Genomic DNA, 22,530 nt, shown 5'->3' with positions numbered 1-22,530 from the left:
TAAAATCTTCTTAGGAACAATTCATGAACTTTCAACACTCTATTTTGAAGAAATATCAGGTACAAGTGTTAAGTTTAACACTATCCTCTTCCATATCTTGCTTCTTTAGTCCTTCAAAAGTGCCTTTTCCTGCAAAATCACATGTAAACTTAAAAGACCTCTCACTGTCATCAGAAAAACCCTCTTCTAAACCATGATAGCCCTTGAGAGAGTATAAAGTATCCTCCCACATAGACCTTTCAAGGGGTTTTACTAGGAGAGACTCTTGGGTAATTGGCAACTGTTTGATCTGCGACTTCAAGTTTTCCTCCTCCAAAGCTGTAATATGCTCCTTAAGCAAAAGTATCTCTGATTTGCGTTTCTCATCTGCAAATGCCTTGCAAGATCTTGTAAGAACATTTTTAATTCTCTCTTTAATTCCAATCCAAATCAAATTTCCTGTCCTGCACTATTTGGCACCTTTCTTCTCACTCATAAAAATTATTATTGCCACATTTAATTCTTTTATCACCCACATCTTCTCCCTTGGATGGAGTTCTCCCACAACGCATGTTCTCCTTCTATCTAATTCAAACCACTCTCATGTGATGAGTGTGTTGTCTTTTTCCAATCAAACAATCTCTAACTTACGTCACACTCTCTTTCCCGTTTAACAAATTCCAAGTTCAGACCACTATGCTATCTTTCTTACTCTAGGTCAAAGCAACCAGTGTTCTGTCTTTGGGCTAATTTGCACGCAGGTAGGGATTACATGTTTGGATGCAACCAAGACAGAAAGAAGTTTTTGAGATTGCTAGCCCAGGGAAAAAGCTCCTTTCTCACGGGGTAGAAGCATGTTAACGTGCTACGCTTTTTATGCTAGTTCACATGTGTGAACAAGCATTCCTAGTTAGCATAAGTTTAGGCATGTAAGTCACTATATTAGTAATCATATTTAAAACTTCTGGCTGATACAAAAAGCTCAAATGAGCACTTCAAAAAAAAAGAATAATCAATGAAAGTTGTGGTATATTGAATTGCGAGCTAATCTTTGAAGCTAGTTAGCACGGGCGTTACAACGGAGTGGTGGGGTGATGAAGTGCAAAGGCCAGAGCACCATGGAGCCCGCAAGCAAGGTGGCGCATTCGTGTTCTCCTATACACAGAAAACGCAGAGCCCCTTCTGCTTCTCCATCTCCCTGCAAAAGCGCAAAGCGATCTCAAGGTTCCCGAATGTCCCTCTCAGGTACTCTCTCTCTCTCTCTCTCTTGTGCGGGTTCTGTGTGTTTTCTCTTCTACTTTCGGCTTCAGTACCACAAGAAGCTCCATGCAATACAGTTGAGCACATTTCCATGCAATATAGTTGAGCACATTTCACATTTCCCTTTACAGTCGAGCACATTTCCCTTTGATGTGTGCAGGCCGATGGAAAGCTCCGAAGGTCGTGATCCCCATGCAGGAAAAATTCTGTACAACTTTGGTAGAGTTCAATGCTGCTTATGGCCTTTCCATGGAGGGTTTAGATCCCAAAATGGTTAGGTGGGAGCAGGTCACTGATGCTGAATGGTTTAGTGTGCTCAAACAAACAAAGGATCCCAGCCAGTACCGCATCAAATGCAACACCATCCACACCGAAATGTATGAGTCGATGATGAAACTGCACTACAAACATGGAAATTTCCTCTGCATTTGCAAAGGGTTTCGTGAAAGAATTCAGTCCTACCGTGATTGTTGCAAGCGGGACAGCCATTAGGTTCAATTGGGCCGAGTTTGCAGTGCAGTACTTGCAAGATATTCGAGAGAAGGGCTATTATGAAGTGGAGACTATGCAATCTTCAGCTTCCAGCTTCAAAAATTGAGGATGAGTCTGCTGACATCTGCGAGGAAAACATGGCATTGGCAGGAAAGAGTACTACCAAATCTACCAAGACCACACTTCAGCCTCATCAAGATAGTCGACAGGAGATGGAAGCTTCTTCATTTTGTGGGTTGGAGGAATGGCAGTGCATGAAGGCAGCTGTCCTTCAAACGAAAACACAGCTACATTATGAGAAACAGAATCTAAACAAAGTGTAAGAGGGCCTGGAACTTGCTAGGGCTTTGAATGCAAAAAATGCGAAGGTCACTCCTATTGTCACACGGCCATGGTGAGCAGAGAGAGAGGAGAAAGCTAGGCTGGAGAGGGAAAGAAAAGAAAAGGAATAGCAGAGAGGCGACCTAGAAGTAGAGAGAAAGGAAAAACCAGAGGAAAACGAGAAAGCAGAGAAAAAGGAGGGAGCAAAAAAGCCCGGTCACTACAAACGCCCTCTGAGGAGGCCTAAAGATTTTTGGTGGGTGTGACTCATTGTAAAATTAAACCCTATGTAATGTTATTTGATGCTGGAAGTTAATGATGAGATAATCTTTTCAACATTTGCCTCCTACTATTCCATTTTTATGTGCTACAGAATTATATATTGGGTTTTTTGTTAGGTAGCACACACTATAAAGTAGCAAGTATACAGTTAGCATATACTGTGGTAGTTAGTATACACTATATGCTAGTTAGCATAATCCTGTATGCTAGTTAGCACACTATATAGCAGCTAGTTAGTATACAGTTAGCATATACTGTGCTTGTTAGCATACACTATATGCTAGTTAGCATATACTATATATGCTAGTCAGCATATACTGTTTGCTAGCATACAGTAATGCTAACTAGCATATACTGTATGCTAGTAGCATACGCTTTATACTATATATGCTAGTCAGCATATACTATTTGCTAGCATACAGTAATGCTAACTAGCATATACTGTATGCTAGTAGCATACGCTTTATGCTAGTTAGCACACACTATGTAGAAGCTTGTTAGTATATACTGTGGTAGTTAGCATACAATATATGCTAGTTAGCATATACTGTATGCTAGTAAGCACACGCTATATAGTAGCTAGTGAGTATACAGTTAGCATATACTATGCTAGTTAGCATACCCTATATGCTAGTTAGCATACATTATATGCTAGTTAGCATACACTATATGCTAGTTGGCATATACTGTATGCTAGTTAGCATACGCTATATGCTAGTAAGCACACAATATAAACTAGGTAGTGAGTATACAGTTAACATGTACTGTGCGAGTTAGCATACAGTATATGCTAGTTAGCCTATACTATATACTAGTTAACATACTATATATGCTAGTTAGCATACACTTTTTGCTAGCTAGCACACACTTTGTAGAAGCTTGTTAGTCAGCATATACTGTATATGCTAGTCAGCATATACTGTTGCTAGTTAACTAGCAGCAGCTAACTAGCATATACTGTATGCTAGTTAGCATACGCTTTATGCTAGTTAGCACACACTATGTAGAAGCTTGTTAGTAAACAATTATCATATACTGCGGTAGGTAGCATACACTATATGCTAGTTAGTATATACTGTATGCTAGTAAGCACACGCTATATAGTAGCTAGTGTGCATACAGTTAGCATATACTGTGCTAGTTAGCATACACTATATGCTAGTTAGTATACACTATATGCTATTTGGCATATACTGTATGACGCTATATGCTAGTAAGCACACAATATAAATTAGGTAGTTAGTATACAGTTAACATATACTGTGCGAATTAGCATATAGTATATGCTAGTTAGCCTATACTATATACTAGTTAGCATACTTTATATGCTAGTTAGGATACACTGTATGCTAGTTAGCATACGCTTTATGCTAGCTTTTTGTAGAAGCTTGTTAGTACACAATTAGCATATACTGTGGTAGTAGTAAGCATACACAAGATACAAAATAGAATAAAAGACCATGACGCTCATGTCAAAAATCAAATGGCATGCTGTTATAGATTGCTTCATAATCTTCGGGGGTGATTGTGTACATTTGTCTTCTCTTTTGCATGTGTTTCATGGGTATCTTGATACAACGTACAAGACTTGAAAGTATGTGAACAACAGGTTGATTGTAGTCTAGTTTGAAGGTGTATGCATCCACCTGTTTGTAATACAGTCCTTGCACGACATAAGAGCCTTTGTCAATTACATTGTTCCACTCATCAATGTAACCCTGTTTTGCCTTTTCTTTTACTGTAATGCACTTTACCAAGTAAAAGTCTACATTCTCATCATTGGTTGTAGCATCCGGATTCACTGCAAAAGTGTCACCAACACACAAAGCACTACTTAATGCATCATGATGGCCTTCATACATGAATTTTTCATATCCAATGATCTGTCCTTCAAGGGCATCATCAGTCGGAGTGTCTTCTTCATCCTCAACTTCATCAGACAATGGCATCAGAATGTGATAATCCCAAGGCTGCACATGAGATTTGTTAGCACAGCGATTCCAACTATGGTTCATGCATGCATCACAAAAGCATGCCAATGGTCTTGTGGCAATGGCAGTTGCATCCTGCCGGTTGTGACCGCGAAAAGCATGCAAGGTGCGAGACTTCTCAACCGTGGCACAATTCCATTTAACCTCCCTGTTTACATCACCTACTTTGATCTCCCAAAACACACGAGCACATTCCCTTTATTTTAGAGGATATGATGCAGCTGCTCCCTTTGATAGGTTGGCTTGGCAATAAGAAACCACATCTGCAGCACACTTTAAAGTGGCCCCATTATGCTTCAGCTGTTCATGTGTCAACGATCTTTTAACAACTGCGCCTGCACCGTCATGCTCTCCCTTGCCATGTCCTGATCCAAAGAAGAATCAGCTCATCTCCATTCCTGTGAGTCCAGCATACCTTGCAACAAAATAGAAAGGCCTGTAGCCTTAAACTGTGAGGCAGCACCATTTGACCAGACCCAGTGACGTTTTGGAGTGACACCTTCTCTCTGTAACCAGCCACAATGCAGCATAAAACAATGTTGGACAAACAATGTGTCATGCACTTTGTCATCTGATATGAAGAAGTGGATTTTCTTGACTACTTCCCCTTCCTGCGCGATAGTATGTTATGTGCACAAAAATAGTTACTTGACTTGAGTGCCAATGCATGGATTGAATCTCATTTTTCTCCTTGAATGCATAGTTTTCTACAAAGTCTACAACCGACACAACCACATCGTCAGGAAATCTAAGAATACAATCCTTGAACTATTGTGCTTGCCATCGAGCGATATAGTTATGTTTGATAAAAACCTTCAGCTTGGTCTGTAAGAGTTGAAGAAACTCCCAGCACTGCATTTCTTTAGTCACAATATCTTTTCTCTTTTTTTTGTCTCCGTGCTTATCTGTTGCCTCCACATATGCAAACAATTTTACACAGATATTCTTACCTGGGCTTTGTGTCTCTAAGCAGCATGTTTCTAGCTTTTTCACACCACATTTCTTACATTTGCCCATCAAACACTCACTATTATGGTAACCAACATCTATCTGCTCTTCGGGCAGAGAACTGACTCCCATAGATGTGTGACACCTTTGAAAGTTTGACATAAAGCCATGCAACCCCTGCCAGTTTCATCACCTCTGACACAAATGTTGCATGTACATCTGCATTGGGCTCCGTGCAGCTCGAATGACTGAGACCGCATATGGTTAAGTGTGTTCTTTAAAAAGGACACATCTGCACATGATATTCGCAGCAGCATGTGTATCTATCTTTCAGCCATCGTACAAAAAATGGCTTCATCATCTCAAACATTCTCATACCTATTTTGCAATCTGGATGCTTTTCTTTGAATCTGTAGAAGAGCTCAACCTGCAATTATGAGAGTTAGAAGGCGGTTATTATGCTAGTTATGCTAATTAGTATACAGGCCATGCACGGAAGCATACTGTATGTAACAAGCACTTACAGTATGCTAACTAGCACTTACAGTATGCTTCCATGCATGTGCAGTATGTTAACTAGCACTCACAGTATGCTAACTAGCACTTGCAGAATGCTAACTAGCACTGACAGTATGCTAACTAACACATTCAATAGGCTAATTGGTACATTCAGTATGCTAAGTAGCATATTCAGTTAGCTAATTGGTACATTCAGTGTGCTGACTAGCACAAACAGTGCTAACTAGCACAAACAGTGCTAAACTAGCACAAACAGTATGCTAACAAGCACATTCATTATACTAACTAGCACATTCAGTATGCTAAGTAGCACTTACAGTATGCTAAGTAGCACTTACAGTATGCTAACCAGCACTTGCTAATTAGCACTCACAGTATGCTAATAAGCACATACAGAGTGCTAACTATCACTAATCATATGCTAACTAGCACTTACAGTATGCTAAGATGCACCTACATTATGCTAACTAGCACCTTGAGTATGCTAACTAGCACTTAGAATGTGCTAACTAGCACTTAGAGTATGCTAACTAGCACTTACAGTATGCTAATCAGCACCTACCATATGCGAACTAGCACTTACAGCATGCTTACTAGCATTTACATGTTAACATGTAGAGTGTGCTAATCAACACATAGAGTATGCTAACTAGCATACACAGTCTGCTAACTAGCATTTACAGTGTGCCTCCAGGTATGGCTTGTATACTAACTAGCATGTAGAGTGTGCTAATTAGCACATAGAGTATGCTAACTAGCATACACAGTCTGCTAACTAGCATTTACAGTCTGCCTCCAGGTATGGCTTGTATACTAATTAGCATTACTAATATGATAAATAACGCACTCTGTAAGGTGATTAACATATTGAAGATTTGAACTAGCATATACAGTATAGCATGTTCTAGCATGTAGAGTGTGCTAATTAGCACATAGAGTATGCTAACTAGCATACACAATCTGCTAACTAGCATTTACAGTGTGCCGCCAGGTATGGCTTGTATACTAATTAGCATTACTAATATGACAAATAACACACTCTGTAAGGTGATCAACATATTGAAGATTTGAACTAGCATATACAGTATAGCATGTTCTAGCTAGAATAAACCATAAACAACCACAGTGTAAATATCAACCAGTATGCTAACTGTAAAGTTTCACATGCTTTTTAGTGTACTCGAATAATGTTGCTTTGGTTAGATCAATTACTTGAGGTTCATCAAGGAGGTGTATAGGGTGCTTTATGTAAATTTTTCTCCCCATCCTCTTTCGACAAACATCTTTTTTGTTAGGGAATACACGTGTCTCATCCCTCCAAAATGTGTAAACCAGCTCTTTCATTTCATCTGTGATTGTGCTACGACGGGCATGTTTTTGACATGCAGCCAATGAAAACATTCCACCGTCAACATTCGATGTCACCCGCAATTTAGCCTTGTACAAGGATCGACGCGGAACTTTAAGGAGTCTCGAGACTTTTGACATTTGCATGTTCTCCTTTGAATTCAACATCATGGACAATGCTGTATGCTTCAAATTCTCCTCATTACAGCTTGGCCGCTTTACAAGCGCCAAGGTGTTACGAACATTGCACATGATTGCACTTTGAATAGTAGACTCCTCTGGACACCGACAGGATGATGAGATACTAGATTCCAAATTTCTTGCTTGTCTTCTGTACTAATTCCTTTAGTCCTCCTCTTGAACAGTGCCACAATCTTAGACGAGATTTTCTTCTTCTTTTCCTCCTCAAAGGCAAGCTCTCGAACCTGAACCTGCTTAAGTTTTTTCTTCTCTCATTGTTTCCTCTTTCTTTGTCTCTGATAATCCCTAATGGCAGTACAAGTTGGGTCCTCCAAGTTCAGATTCATTGTCTGTAAAGGATCCCTTGTGCTACCTTCATCTACTACCCTTGAACGTGCAAGTAAACCTACCAGATCAGATTGCAAGGTATGGTTCGCCATAACTCTATGAGATGGGGAGGAAGTGGGCTACACGGAGAGAATGCGAGGCAAAGGGAGAGGGTGAGACTGTTTGAGCAGCGTCACAAAGAGAGAGAGAGAGAGAGAGAGAGAGAGAGAGAGAGAGAGAGAGAGCTTGGCTTACACAGATCATGGAGAACCTTGAGAGAGCGAGAGAGAGAGAGAGACACAGAGACAGAAAGATAGAGAGAGAGAGAGAGAGAGAGAGAGAGAGAGCGCTCATCCACTACACCATGACTTCAGCAATAACTGAAAAGATGCTACATTTGAATTTGGCGCCGAGTAAATTTAACATTAATTATGGAAAGTTTATTTCAAAATGGACATATTCTTGGCTCTCGAATGTATGCTAACAAGCACTACTAACTAGCATTGTCCGGGACAGCATTTTTTATGCACGTTAACATGCTTCTACCGCACGTCAAACAAACTCTGAGTTACCACTGTGCGTCGCATGCACATTGCTTTATGTTGTTCCCTCTCACATAGAAATATGGATAATAGAACTACTTTTTTGACAACAATGTTTGAAGAAGTTATCTACATCATATGTACTATTAATAGCTCTAATGCTGCATTTGATTATAGATGGTAAACCTCATTTTTACCAAACTACAAGATCAAATATATAGATATCTAAGAAGGCACTTCAATAAGAATGATCTTGAATCACGGGACATCATTAGACAATACAAGGCCAAGAAAAAGAGAGAACAATGAGAATGGAATAAATGTTGTAGGTGGATGAGTCCATGAAGTAACAAATAGTTCATGACTTGCTGAGAGGACAATGGGCATGGGGAAACAAGTTAAATGTGAGATATTTGTTCAAGTTTTGCAACACCTTGTAGTGCTGGGGTTTTGTGATCAGCTAAATAGAAAATAGGATGAATTTCAATCAACATTAATTTAGCAAATGTGTGCAATACATTGGTTGTTTCCAACAAGCAAAGAAGAGTTCTTTCTTAAGAAAAGTACATTGACTATCCTCATGAATTGTACTTAACAACTGCCCCCATTACTAAGCTCGCCAAAGTTCTACAAGTTTCCCAACATTCCTTGTATATCGTAAAAAATAGTGTGTAATTCCAAATAAATGATGGTGACCACTTATTCTCATTGAAAGCATGCTTGAGGCTTCCACGTTTGTAGTGCCATAATGGATGAAATCCAAGAACTTATTTACTCCTTTTGGGAATTTGAAACACGAGTCTCTCCCAACATGAAAATTTTCTACAGAAAAAGAATCGAACAAAATTGTTACATCAAGTATGTGGTCCATCTCCTCGATCAAGTTCATGAACCTTTTTTTCTAGTTACACATGCTAACTATCATAGTACATTCACTGTCAATAAATGGCATACTTGCATACTAGTTATTCATGCTAACTATGACACGTGCTTGCTACTTAGGACACTCATCAATTATACTAGTTAACATGCATGCATGCTAGCTAGAATAGTAAATAATGCTAAGTAACATAACTGCATGATTGTTAGCATAGTTAGATGGTATGAATGGAAGAAGTTAATCTTTCTCTACTCGACTCATTAAAACTAACTAGCATACATGTATGCTCGTTAGCACACTCATCAATGCTATGATGAGCATACCTGGTTGCTTGTTAGAACACTAAATCATGTTAGCTAGCATACCTTCATGCTGCTGACTACTGTACTTTCATGCTGGCTAGCATAACTCCATGTTAGCTAGCATGCTTTCTTGCTAGTTATACCTGCATACTTATTATAACACTAAATCATGCTAACTAGCATACCTACATGCTAACTACTGTACTTGCATGCAAACTAGCATAACTGTATGCTAGTTAGCATACCTGCATTCTTGTTAGAAAACTAAATCATGCTAGTAGTTACGATACATGCATGCTAATTAGCACATTCATAATTCTAACTAGCATAACTGCATGTTAGTTACCATACCTACATGTTAGTTAGCATACCTTCATGCTTGTTAGAACACTAAATCATGCTAACTACCATACCTGGATGCTAATTAGCACATTCATAATTCTAACTAGAATAACTTCATGTTAGGTAACATATTTGCATACTAGTTAGCATGTTGTATGCTAGTTAAAACACTTAATTATGCTAACTACCATACCTACATGCTAATTAGTACATTCATAATGCTAACTAGCATAAGTGGATGGTAACTAGCATACCTAAATTCAAGTTAGGATAGTAAATCATTCTATTTAACATACCTGCATGCTTGTTAGCAAACTAAGGATGCTAACTCGCATACTTACATGCGTTTTAGCACACTCAAGTATTCTAACTAGCATACATGCATGCTAATTACAATAGTAAATCACGCCAACTATCATACCCAACAATGCAGATGTATTCATTCATGCTTATGAATGCTTTGTTCTTTTTTTGTAGGTTGAGTTGTTTTAGAAATTCAAAGCTGCTCATCTTGATTGCAATCTTCAATTACATTCATTTTAGTATTTGAAGCCCTTATTTATTTGTCGCATGAAGGATATATATGTACATGCTGCCATGAATATCAGGTTCAAATATCTTTCTTCAAAGACACACTCAACCAAATGCGCTCTCAAACATTTGGTCTCCACAAGAGTGAATGTGACTGCAGATGTGAGGTTTTTGCATGAGACGATGCAACCATGGGTTGCATCACACCGGTTTGTACTTTTTCAATGGTGTGATGCACTTATGGGAATCAATGGTCTACTCAAATTATAAAGATAAGTCATTCCATTAAAGGAGGTACTTCATGGGAATCAATAGTCTACTCAAATTATAAAGATAAGTCATTCCATTAAAGGAGGTACTTCATGGGAGAGTGGCATGCTTGTGGTGTAGAGAAGCTTATATGCTCTTTAGAGAAAAGGAAGAAAGGTCGGACTATAATTTTGAAGGTATTTGAATACATCGAGGCAGTGGACAAACATGGAAAGAAATAAAAAAGGAATGATCTTGTGAACAAGGAGATGCAAAATTCAGAGCTCCTTCAATTATTTAAGGCTATGTTGAAGGTCTTTGTTACTCACAACTATGCTGCAAAGTGGCAACAGGCATAACAGTTCAAGGACTACATTCAAAATTTCCCAGATGATATGGTTGTTTCTGTCATGGACTCTAGCAAGAACTATACATTTAAAGAGCAGAATGAGATCCAGTTGATGCATTGGCATTCGACTCAGTGCACCATATTTATGCACATAACTTATTACAAGAAGAGAGGTGAGGTCATCAAAACATTTCACTTTTTCATTTCAGATAATAGAATGCATGACACATTATTTCTACAGCATTTCTTTATGTTACACTTGGAATGGCTCAAGCAGCAAGATGTAAGTATAAACCGCCATTGGGTATGGTCCGATGTTGCTGCTTCACACTTCAAAGCATGTAGACCATTCTATTTTGTTGTATTTTTGACATATTGTAATGTTGGTTGCTCCATGATGACTAATTTATGTGAGTTTGTAAGGCAATTCGGTTTGCATGGCCTATCATTAGCTGCCCCCATAAGGATGCCTTTTTTTCCTTAAATGTGGTCTTGTCCATGGCCTTTTTGCTATGAACATATTCTAAGTAACAGCAAATGTGTTGAGGCTAAACAAATCCCCAAACAAATATTACACACAGACCTTTGATATTACAATAAACAAGCCTCAAAGACTTTCCACACATTGTCATCATCATTTCAGATCATAGGAATAAGAAACAGACTATCTATCTCCATCACTGAATATAGAATCTAACATTGCAGTATTACATTAGATTAGGAAAACAAACTTCTGAAAAATCAAACAAACCTACGAAATAGCAAGGCGATTGCAGAGATGACCAGAATTCAGTTTTACTAGTTGAGCATAATGCCTGATACAAGACGGTTACATCTATATATAAATTCCAAATGATGTCGCCTGAAATTTCAGGTAAAAGACTAAGGTTAAAAGTTTCTAAAGGAAATTATGTAAAACTCCAGGTTTTACACCTAGCACACCCGATGGATAAAATTTTATTCAAAATTTTTAGACTTGAAACCACTCCCAAAATATTACTTTACTGAAAAGTATGTTGATTACTTTTTAGTTACAGTCATCTCTGAATCATTGTATTCAATTTCCTTCATGCCATTCTCATTATCTATTTGAAGTATCTGCTCCACATGATCAATTTGATCCAATTGATCATCTGATATCTTCTCAGCAGCATCTAAAATCTTCTTAGGAACAATTTATGAACTTTCAACATTCTATTCTGAAATATCAAGTACAAGTGTATTAAGTTTAACACTATCCTCTTCCATATCTTGCTTCTTTAGTCCTTCAAAAGTGCCTTTTCCTGCAAAATCACATGTAAACTTAAAAGACCTCTGACTGTCATCAGAAAAACCCTCTTCTAAACCATGATAGCCCTTGAGAGAGTATAAAGAATCCTCTTGCATAGACTTTCAGGGGTTTTTCTTGGAGAGACTCTTGGGTAATTGGCAACTGTTTGATCTGCGACTTCAAGTTTTCCTCCTCCAAAGCTGTAATATGCTCCTTAAGCAAAAGTATCTCTAATTTGCATTTCTCATCTGCAAATGCCTTGCAAGATCTTGTAATAACATTTTTAATTCTCTCTTTAATTCCAGTCCAAATCAAATTTCCTGTCCTGCATTAATTCCCCCTTCATTGTTTCCAAATGTGTGCTGCTTATAAAGACCCCATCTACATCAATCTCTTCATCTTCTACAAAGTCCCTCAACTGCTCTTGTACTTTCTTTAATGCTATTAATTGCTGTAATACATTCTCATTAGTTGTTACCAATTCAATGTTTTTCTTTGTTAACTCCTCCAATTCAGTAGAAAATATAACCTTTATTTCTATAAGCCAATCTATAGTAATAACCATTTCTGACTGCATTTTTACTTTAGCCTTCTCTTGACACTTAGCCAAGTCTTCTTCATATTCTTCTTTCTTCCTCAACAACTCCTCTTTAACTTTTTCCTCTAGTTCCTTCACTTGTTGAGTTCTGACATCCTATTTGGTTAACTACTGCTGTTCCAAAATTTATACTTTATTTTCTAATTCCCTCTATCTCCTCTTTTATCAATGTGAGCATTGCTCTGTTGCTGCAATAAAAAATTGTCTATTAACTTCCAAGCTTTATTTTCCTCTGCAATAGTTATTTCCTATGGTATATTTGAAGTCTGAAATCCCAAAACTTCAGGCCTCCCTGAAACTACAAAATCTTCTTACTTGGTTAACTTTGCCTTGTTCATTCTCAACTTCAATCCCTTCTTATGAGAGCTGAACTGGGTGATGCACTCACTTCCTTTTATATCGTGCCTTGTGCAAAAGCTAATGGAAACAAAGGATCTGAAGCACCTTATGAATCTTTGCCACCCTTCTAGATTCTTGTGCTGAATATCTAACATCCATTAGATGTATTGCCAATTTAATACTATCCACCAGTGTAACAGGATCCATCTTCAAAGTCTTGCTCCTGATGCTAGGCGGTTCATCTTCCAAGTCATCCACTGTCCTCTTTATAGTTTTACTATATGATTTTATCTTTATCAAAAAAAAATTCCCATGTAGATACTCCAGGTTCTTTACTCTCTACGAAAGATTGTAGCCAAAATAGGCCCTAATCTTAAAGTTTTATCCACTTTTCTTTTGTCTTTTTCCCTGATTTTTGACATGATGATTTTTTGATGTAGAATGTGCACCCATGCTACAATAGTCTTACCCTTCTCTACAGTATGTAAATATCCATAGTTTTTATCCAACATGTATTCAGACTTGATCAGCAACAAAACATTCTCTAGAAACCATTCTAATTGAAGCCTTCTCTCTGGATCTTGGACCTTCTTAATAATATAATACTTTCTTGTTGTTTCCGGTGCCCCAAACTCCTTCTCTAACACCTTCAATGATGCTCTATCAAAACGCATCTCACCTTCCACTGATAAATTAAAGACATAGGACACCAACTCCACAGAGAGAAATAGATTGGGAGAAATAAATCCATCACTTGTCTACAAAAACGTAAACTATTATTTGGGTTGGTCATTGCCCCTCCATGATTCCCAGGGAAAAGAAGCAAAATCTAACAATCCTACAGTCTGCAGCCATCCATGCTCTATGCTTTGAATTTGTAAGGTCCAGAGTTACCTTAGAATCTAGAAACACAGCAAAAATCTCCCCAACATATATAGCTTCATGCTCTGAAGGGGCATATGAACTATCCTCTCTGAGTGGCATGTCCTTCATGCATAGGCTTCTCCTCACCATATTTTTATGCTTGGAAAGATCCATGAAGGCTTCTGCCAATTCTTCATCTAAGCTTACAAAACGCTTTTACATGTCGCCCACATTTTCTCTTGAGTTTTTTGTGCAAATGTCGCGTCTAGCATGCTCCACACTATAATTAACTAGGGTTGTGTACGATTTAACTTGAAATCTACTCCCACCTTATATAATACATGCTTCATCATACCGACTGGACTTATTAGGCCAACACCAATCTCCCTTTCAACTGGACTTGGGCCAAAACAAATCTTAAGTCTAAAACCATTGATGAGTGGTTTCTGAAACTAATTTCCTGACAAGTTAGACAATAAAAAAGTTTCTTGACCCAACACCTGATTAATCAGAAATGGGCCCACATACCTCAATTTCAGCTTTCCTGAATGTGGATCTAACTATAAATTATACAGCATTACAAGATCTCCTTCCTTGAAAAACTTGAATTTTATATTCCTATTAACCCATGCCTGTCTTCTTTTTTGAATTACTTCTGAAATGTAAGATGATTGTATCCTGTCTTACTCCAATTCTAAAGGATTTTCCAATCTGTAATCCAATGACTCTTCAGGTGAGAGCTTGACAATGTATGTTACTACTACTCTAAGACTAGGTACCAAAAACTCCATAAGCACCACAGCTTCCAAACCATACACAAGCTTGAATGGAGTTAACCCTGTAGTCACCTTAAATGTTGTCCTAAATGCCCACAATGTAGAATCCAATTTTTAATCCCAATCTGTTATGTTATCTAACACAATCTTCTTGAGAATCTTCAAAAGAATTTTGTTTGAACTTTTAGATTGACCATTTGCACAGTTGGATAATACACTGTTGACTTCTTATGCACAATCAAATGCAATGTTGTGAGCTTTTTTATCACCTTGTTAAGAAAATGTCCTCCTTGATCTAAAACAAGTTCAATAGGACATCCAAATCTAGTCATTATGCTCTTGTACAAAAAATTTGCAACACTTGTTGCCTTATTATCCTTCAATGCTACTGCTTCCACCCATTTTGTACAATAATATGTTGCAACCAAAATGTATCTATTGCCTCTAAACCTTGCTGGTTTTATTGGCCCCACAAAATCCATCCCCCATTTTTGAAATGGTTCTAATGGTAAAACAAGTTGATGAGGCATTGTATCTGCTTGGGTCCGCTTCCCCTCTCTTTGACACTTGATACATTGTCTAGCAAATTCATGAGCATCCTTTAAAACAAATGGGCAGCTTGCAAATTTTTTCTTCTTGTTATCTCTCCACAAAAATGACCTCCAGCCAACCATTCATGGGCTTCTTTCAATACAGCTGGTTGCTCAAAATCTGGCACACACCTTCTTATTACTTGATCTGTTCCTCTCTTATAGAGAACTCCTGCAAAAACTAGAAATGGCCTACTTCTAAGAGCTAATTTCTTTCTTTTGTCTTTGCTCATTGATTCAGGAAACATTCCATCTATCAAAAAAGTCATCATCTAATCATACCAATTGTTTATTTCCAAGGTCTGAACCTGAACTATATCAAAATTAGGAAAATCATCTAATATTCCATCTGGTTTCTCTCATGTTTCTAATTTGCTAAGATAATTTGCAACCATATGACTTCTCCTAGGAGTGTGAACCACACTCTAATCAACCTCTTGTAAAAGAAGTACCCACCTTGCCATTCTTCTTGACAATTGTGGTTTGTTCACCATGTACAGAAGGGCTTGGTGATCCACATGAAAAATCACCTTATTTGCTAGAATATAATGTCTAAACGTCTTCAAAGCATAGATCATTCCCAATGCTTCCCTTTCTGTTACTGAATAATTTTTCTTTGCAGTGGCCAACACTCTACTTACATAGTTTATTGGTCTAAACCATCCTTTTATTTTCTCTTGCATCAATATTGCTCCCACTGCAATGTGAGATGAATCAAAAAAATATATGAAATTCTAGATTCCAATAAGGAGGTTGCATAATTGGTGCCACTACCAACATCTTTTTCAATAGCCTGAATGATTTTTCTTGTTTTCCCCCCCATACAAAAGCCACCTTCTTCTTTGTTAATCTTGTTAAAGGTTGACAAACATGGGAGAGGTATCTCAAAAACCTGTTATGCCACTTGACCTATTCAATGAATCTGCCCAGCTGCTACACATTCTTTGGTGGTACTGTGTACAGCATCATGTATTGCTTGAACTTTACTTAAATCAATCTCCATCCCATCCTTTGAAATAACATATCCCAGCAAAATTCCTCTGCTTACTGCAAGCACATTTGGATGGATTTAATGCCAATCCTATAATTCTACACTTCTCAAAGCTCAATTTCAAATGGCTGATATGATCCACCACTTTTCAAAACACAATGAAATCATCCAGAAAATCTCTCATAAAAGTTGTAAGAAATGGTGCAAACACTTGATGTACCCATTTCTGAAACGTAGGAGCATTTTTCAAGCCAAATGTCATCACATTACTGGCAAAGACTCCCCATTCTGTCTTCACAAAAGCAATCTTATCTCTGTCTTCCGGTGCGATCAAAATTTGATTCTAGCCACTAAAGCCATCAAGAAAACTATATATCTCATGTCCTGCCAATTGAATCAAGCAAAGTGTCACAAAATGATAGTGGAAAAGGATCTGTTGTCACGGGACCCTTTAATCTTCTTGAAGAATCTGTTGTCACAAGACCCTTTAATCTTCTTGAAGAAAATAATTAAAAACTCATAAATTATATCAAAAATTAAAACAAAGACTTTGAATTAAATTGAAAATCAAAGCACATAGCATAAGGCAAGAGAAAGAATAACATCACCATCAACACAAGATTGGGTGCAATCTCCCCCCGACGTGTGTGGCTCCACTCCCACATGGGGTATTTTAATTATATTCATAAATTTAGCCCTTGGAGCCATAAATAGCATAGCTTTTCCAAAATTGGGCTATTTACAAAACTGAACCTTAAAAAAAACCTTGCCCAACTAAGATTGCTAGTGGGCCTTTTTACATAAAATGATTATGTGCACAATTACATCTATACATTAATCTCGTGCCCATTTTCATATTCCATTAAACTAAATCCTGCATAAATTAAATTAAACATAATTTTTATAAAATTATTAATTCATCAAAAATATGAATAAATATATTCCTGTAAACAGTCCTCCCGTTTGGGGAATGAATTGTCCTCAATCGCGTAAGAAAAATGCCAAGAGAACAAGATTGTTGATGTCATAACCTGCAAGGTAAACTCAGAGGTCCGAACATGGCTTAGAGGCACAAAGGCATAGCTCAGAGGTTCTCATGGACATGGAATACCAATCAAGAAAACTTTGTATGACACCAAAATTGGTGATTATCACACTGATTTTAGCAAAAACAAAAATGATCATCTTCTTCACATCACCTCTCAATCCACCAACCATACGACACCTCAATCGGTACCCTCATATTGTGTGACACCTCAATTGGTACCCTCGCACATCTCATGCAGTGCGACACCTCAATCGGTATTGTCGCACCTCTCATTGCTATACTCACCTGTGAGATCCCCCTCCAGGGGCTCCGACGGCAGAAGCAATGTCAGCCTCCCACGCGGGGCAGGGATCCACACTCGGGGCCTCGCTTGCCCGTGGATGTCCGGAAGAGAGACTAGCCCGTCAACTCGGCAAAACTCCCCTCGCCCAGAAGGCATGGGTGATTTTGCCATGGGAAAATCTTCTAAAACGGGGGAATTATCCTATAACGAGTCAAAGTCATCACTATTTAAACTGATCTAACCGAACTCGAAGTCACATGGTCAGATCAAGAAGAGACTTGCACTTGGTCCATAGAATCACCACTTTTTTCTCCTTTAATCCCTTCCCACACAGAACAAGGTCTTCTCATGACTTAATCTAACTAACGTAACTAATCACATCTTAATTGTTTTGCAGGAATCCTCCGATCTAGCCTAACGTAACTAATCGCATCTTCATTGTTTTGCATCTTAATTGTTTCTTAGGAATCCTCTGCCGATCCAAGCGGCCCATGGGTTAGCCAACCACCCGACCACTGTATTGGTGGGATTCCTTTTTAAAGATTTGGTTGTGTTTTTCCCAGGTACCAAGGAAAAGAGTTCCCAAGCCCCCTAGCTGGCAATTCATGCAAAAATTAAAGTAGACATACCACATACACACCCAATATGAAATTGCCATTTATACAGATTTGGTTGGCTTTAAAACAATCCTTCAATAGAAATCATAATATTACTCATCATCATCCTCCAAACTTTTGAGTCCATTGTGTTACAAAATAAGTCATCTGGACTCTCCGTTGAAGACCAGCTTGCCAACCAACGAGATCGAATATCAAAATTTGATTAACAAAAATCTTTCTCTTTAGTTCATCTAAATCTTCCTCGTCGATGCACGCATGGGTGTCCTAGCAACCGTGAGCCCATGCATTGCTAGGTCAGAACCCTCTAGGATCCTCCTTAGTTGTCCTAGTACTTCACTCAGGGACCGCTTCGTCAATCCTCGCCCATCGTACCGAAAGCGCACCATTTTAACTGTACTGAGGCTGCTCAAGACCTCGGCAGGCTTTGCCATGAGCGACGTCCCTCGATAAATCCCCGCTAGCCGTTGCAACAAACCTCCTCTTAGTAAAACACATGCCAAATGCTTCCTCCAGCATTCTGGCATAAAACAATCCTTTAAATGAAAAATAGAGGTTCCAATACTAGTAAAATTCCCAGTTTGAGATTGGTTCCACAAAACCCCTTTTTCCATAATTCCCAGTTTCATAATGAGGATACTTGATCTCTCATCAGGGTAATCTACCCATCATTTGACTGATTGTCATACTAGATTCGTGGTGGTGAGTTCGGTCAAAGGAAAACTAGTTTAGTTTAATGGTAGTCTATTCTTTGTATTTAGGAACTGGAATTGGTCACACCAAGTTTTTGCTTGATTCAAATCGAGAGATGGACAAGTAGGTGTACTGTCCGTCCCTCTCATAGTCTAACCAAATTCATTCGGTTTAGTTCTGACAAGGATTCCCTTTAGATAAACATCTATTTTTGGGTAAATACTAATTTAGTGATTTAACCAATTAAAACATCTAAAGGTATTCTTTCTATCACTTAATTTCTCAACCTTTATTCCCTAGGTAGAATTATGGAGAAATTTCATCTTTTGACACTAAAAATTAATTCAAATCATTCTTTTCTTAAATATCCTAAAAAATCTTCTTTTAACTCAATACCAGTATCTATTTTTTTTGAATAAGCTTGAAATACCTCCTTTTTCTCATTTAATGAGTGCAATCCAAATATCATGGGAATTCCTCTTTTATCATAAATTAAATCTACCTAAAATTTCTCTTTAATTTAAATAAAAATATTCAATATTCTAACTATACCAAGAATTCTTCTTTTTTCGTTTAAATGATTCAATTCCAAATATGATGAAAATTTCTCTTTCCTCATTTAAATCTATTCATGCATAAAATAATTTTAACTAAAATATCTCTTAAAACTTACATAAAAATATCCATTAATCCTAATATGATAAGAATTCCAATTTTTCCACTTAAATGATTGAATTCCAAATATGGTGGGAATTGCTCTTTCATCATTTAAATTTATTCATGCGTAAAAATAAATTTAACTAAATTTTCTCTTAAAAATTAAATAAAAATATCCATTAATTCCATTATACTAGAAATTTCACTTTTCTCATTTAAATGATTGAATTACAAATATGATGGGAATTCCTCTTTCATCCTTTAAATTTATTTATGCAACAAGATAAATTTAACTAAAATTTATCTTTAATTTTAAATAAAATATCCATCATTTTGATATTCCAAACTTTTCTCTTTCTCCATTGGACCACATGGATCTCCATTCTCATGGGAATTTCTCTTTTATCATAAAAATGAAATTACTAGAAATTTCTCTTTTATTCTAATTAACTATTTATGCATAAATGTTAAAAATCAATTTTTCCATGGATATGATGAGAATTATTCATTTAACCTAGGATGACTAATCCTAGAATATGGTAGAAAGTCCTCTTTTTACATTATGCATGAAAACGAGTTATGTGTTAATTTTTTAGAAATTTTGCCATAGCTCCGTTACTATTACTAATAATTTTTAATAATTTTGGAAAGCATAAGGTTTAGTAATACAATATGATAGAATAACTATCATTTGAATCAATATCCAATTTATGGACATAATCCCTAAGTTTACCATAATTTAAGTAACATAAAAGCATTAAAAAGCCACTTCTTTGGCCTCTAATTTAACTAACATAGAGTTTACTTCTAGAATTAAGAATTGCTCCATGAGAAGCATCATTTGAATACAAAATTGGTCATAGGAATGACCATTCTTTGGGGGGAGAGAGAGAGAGATATGCTTAAAAAATATTCTAATTTAAGCATAAATGTAAACTTTATGTGATTAATCACTAAAATTCATTAGAGAGCTTCATTTGCATTGAAGAACCTTTAAATTGAATACTTCTCAAGCTTGAGAGGGGTTGAGAAGTGAAAAAACATTTAGAAGATTAAGAAAAAGACCATAAAGTCACACTTTACCTCTTGTTTTTCTTGATTCTCTAGTCTTAGGAGAGGCCCCCAACCAATCAATTGGTTAGTATGTTGAGGAAAGCTCCAAAGAAGGTTGAAGAGAGAGAGAAGCTCCAATCTCTCCAAAATTTAGAGGATAATAGAAAATATGCTTATTTTAGAGTAATATTGGCATGGCCTAGTTCTCACAGATGAGAATACAAAAGAATGAGGGTCTATTTATAGGTGAGGGAGGCCACTAACTCAATCCAACTAAGTTCTAGAATTTTCCAACTTCAGTTTGGCTAAATTTGGACAAGATTTGGACCAATTTGACTCCCTTTTTTATTTGGTTTGATCCAGGAGAGAGGAGAGATAAAAATATCTTAATATTTTTTATTTTAAAACTCCTTCACATGTGTGAAATAGGTGCCTCCTTGAAGGCTCCCCCTTTCCTTACCAAGGTGTCAAAATTATATGATTACTCTAAAATATCTCATTTTTTTAGTAATATTTCATAGTTTTTAATTAATAAATCTTGTACTCAGACAACCCTTCATCTTATGTGGGCATTTACTCATTTTTGGATATTTTATTTTATTCATTGGATTTATCTGATCCCAACACTTGGATTAATCTTATTGGTCCATATAGGAACCTTAATTGGACCATAATCCAAAATTTTTAGAAAATCTTGACCCTTAGGCTAAGGTCTTTTAAATCATTTTTAATTAATTCCAATTATACCTTGGAAATTTTATTTTGATTTTCTATTTTAGGAAAACATGTTTTTGATATTTGTAGAATTTATATACCCAAAAATATCTCAATATTGAATTATCACTCTCTAGAATTTTTTATCTCACTAAAAACAAAGAAAAATAATATTTTCTTATATTCAAAAACAAGGCATGATTATAGGGTATTGAAGTAAAGGCTTATTTGTTATTCAGGCTGAGGAGGAATCTTACATCCTCTCCCACTTGAAAAATGCAAGATGTCCTCATCTCGCAAAGTGGGTGTAATCTCTCGCCAACTCTTCTTCTTTCTCCCAGGTGGCGTCTTCTAGAGGGAAGAACTTCCACTTTACTAAAAATTCTCTAAGGACTCTGCTCCTAAGAATCTTCTCTCGAACGTCAAGGATTTCCTCACGTTGGAGTACCATCTGGCCTTGAGTCGGAGAGATTAATTGTTCATCATCAAGTATGTGACTCGGGCTGGGTACATATTTCTTAAGCAAAATGACATGGAATACATTATGTACCTAGAGATGGGGAGGCAAAAGACATTTGTAGGTTGGATCGCCCACTTTCGTTATAATAGCATAAGGCCCACAGTATTTGGGTGAGAGCTTCTTGTACTTCCCTAAGGATAAGAAGCTTCTTTTTTGTCGTACTCGAATGAAGACCATATCTGATTCTTCAAACTCTCTCTCAGATCTCTTTTTGTCTGCATATTGCTTTTGCCTATCTTGGACTGCCTTTATATCTTTACAGATTGATTGCATCTGTTGGTCCATGTCATCAAGCATTTGTCTGGACATTTTGACTTTGATCAATGGGTCAGACCAAGTCAACGGTGTAAGGCAATCTTGTCCATACAAAGCTTTGAAAGGACTCATCCCAATGCTTCGATGATAAGAAGCATTGTATTCGACCAAATGCAAATGTCTTAACCACTTCTTGGGTTCCCTGGTAGCATGACCAAAGGATATCTTCTATTACCTGGCTCACTCTTTCAGTCTGGCCATCTGTTTCAGGGGTAATAGGCTGTGGTGTTGAGATCCAAGAAAGTTCCTACTGCTTCGAAGAATGCAGTCTAGAATTTCGATGTGAACTTGGGATCTCTGTCACTTAGTATCCTCCTAGGTAAGCCATGTAATCTGAAGATCTCTTTAAGTAAAACCCTTA

The 22,530-nt window shown here is 37.2% G+C and overlaps 1 protein-coding gene across 1 annotated transcript; it reads right to left on the bottom strand.

Moving 5' to 3' along the window:
* Positions 1 to 3,806: 3,806 nt before the first annotated feature.
* LOC147639211 (uncharacterized) lies at positions 3,807 to 4,408 on the bottom strand. Its single transcript, XM_086782929.1, has one exon. The coding sequence runs from the start codon at positions 4,347 to 4,349 to the stop codon at positions 3,807 to 3,809; it is 543 nt and encodes a 180-aa protein (XP_086639055.1). The 5' UTR covers positions 4,350 to 4,408.
* Between the last annotated feature and the right edge of the window lie 18,122 nt (positions 4,409 to 22,530).

This window comes from Cibotium barometz, chromosome 4 (genome assembly GCF_041138505.1).
Source record: "Cibotium barometz isolate CiBa-2024 chromosome 4, ASM4113850v1, whole genome shotgun sequence".
NCBI lineage: Eukaryota > Viridiplantae > Streptophyta > Polypodiopsida > Cyatheales > Cibotiaceae > Cibotium > Cibotium barometz.
Note: the sequence above shows the minus strand (reverse complement) of the source record. Positions and strands in the feature narration are given on the sequence as shown.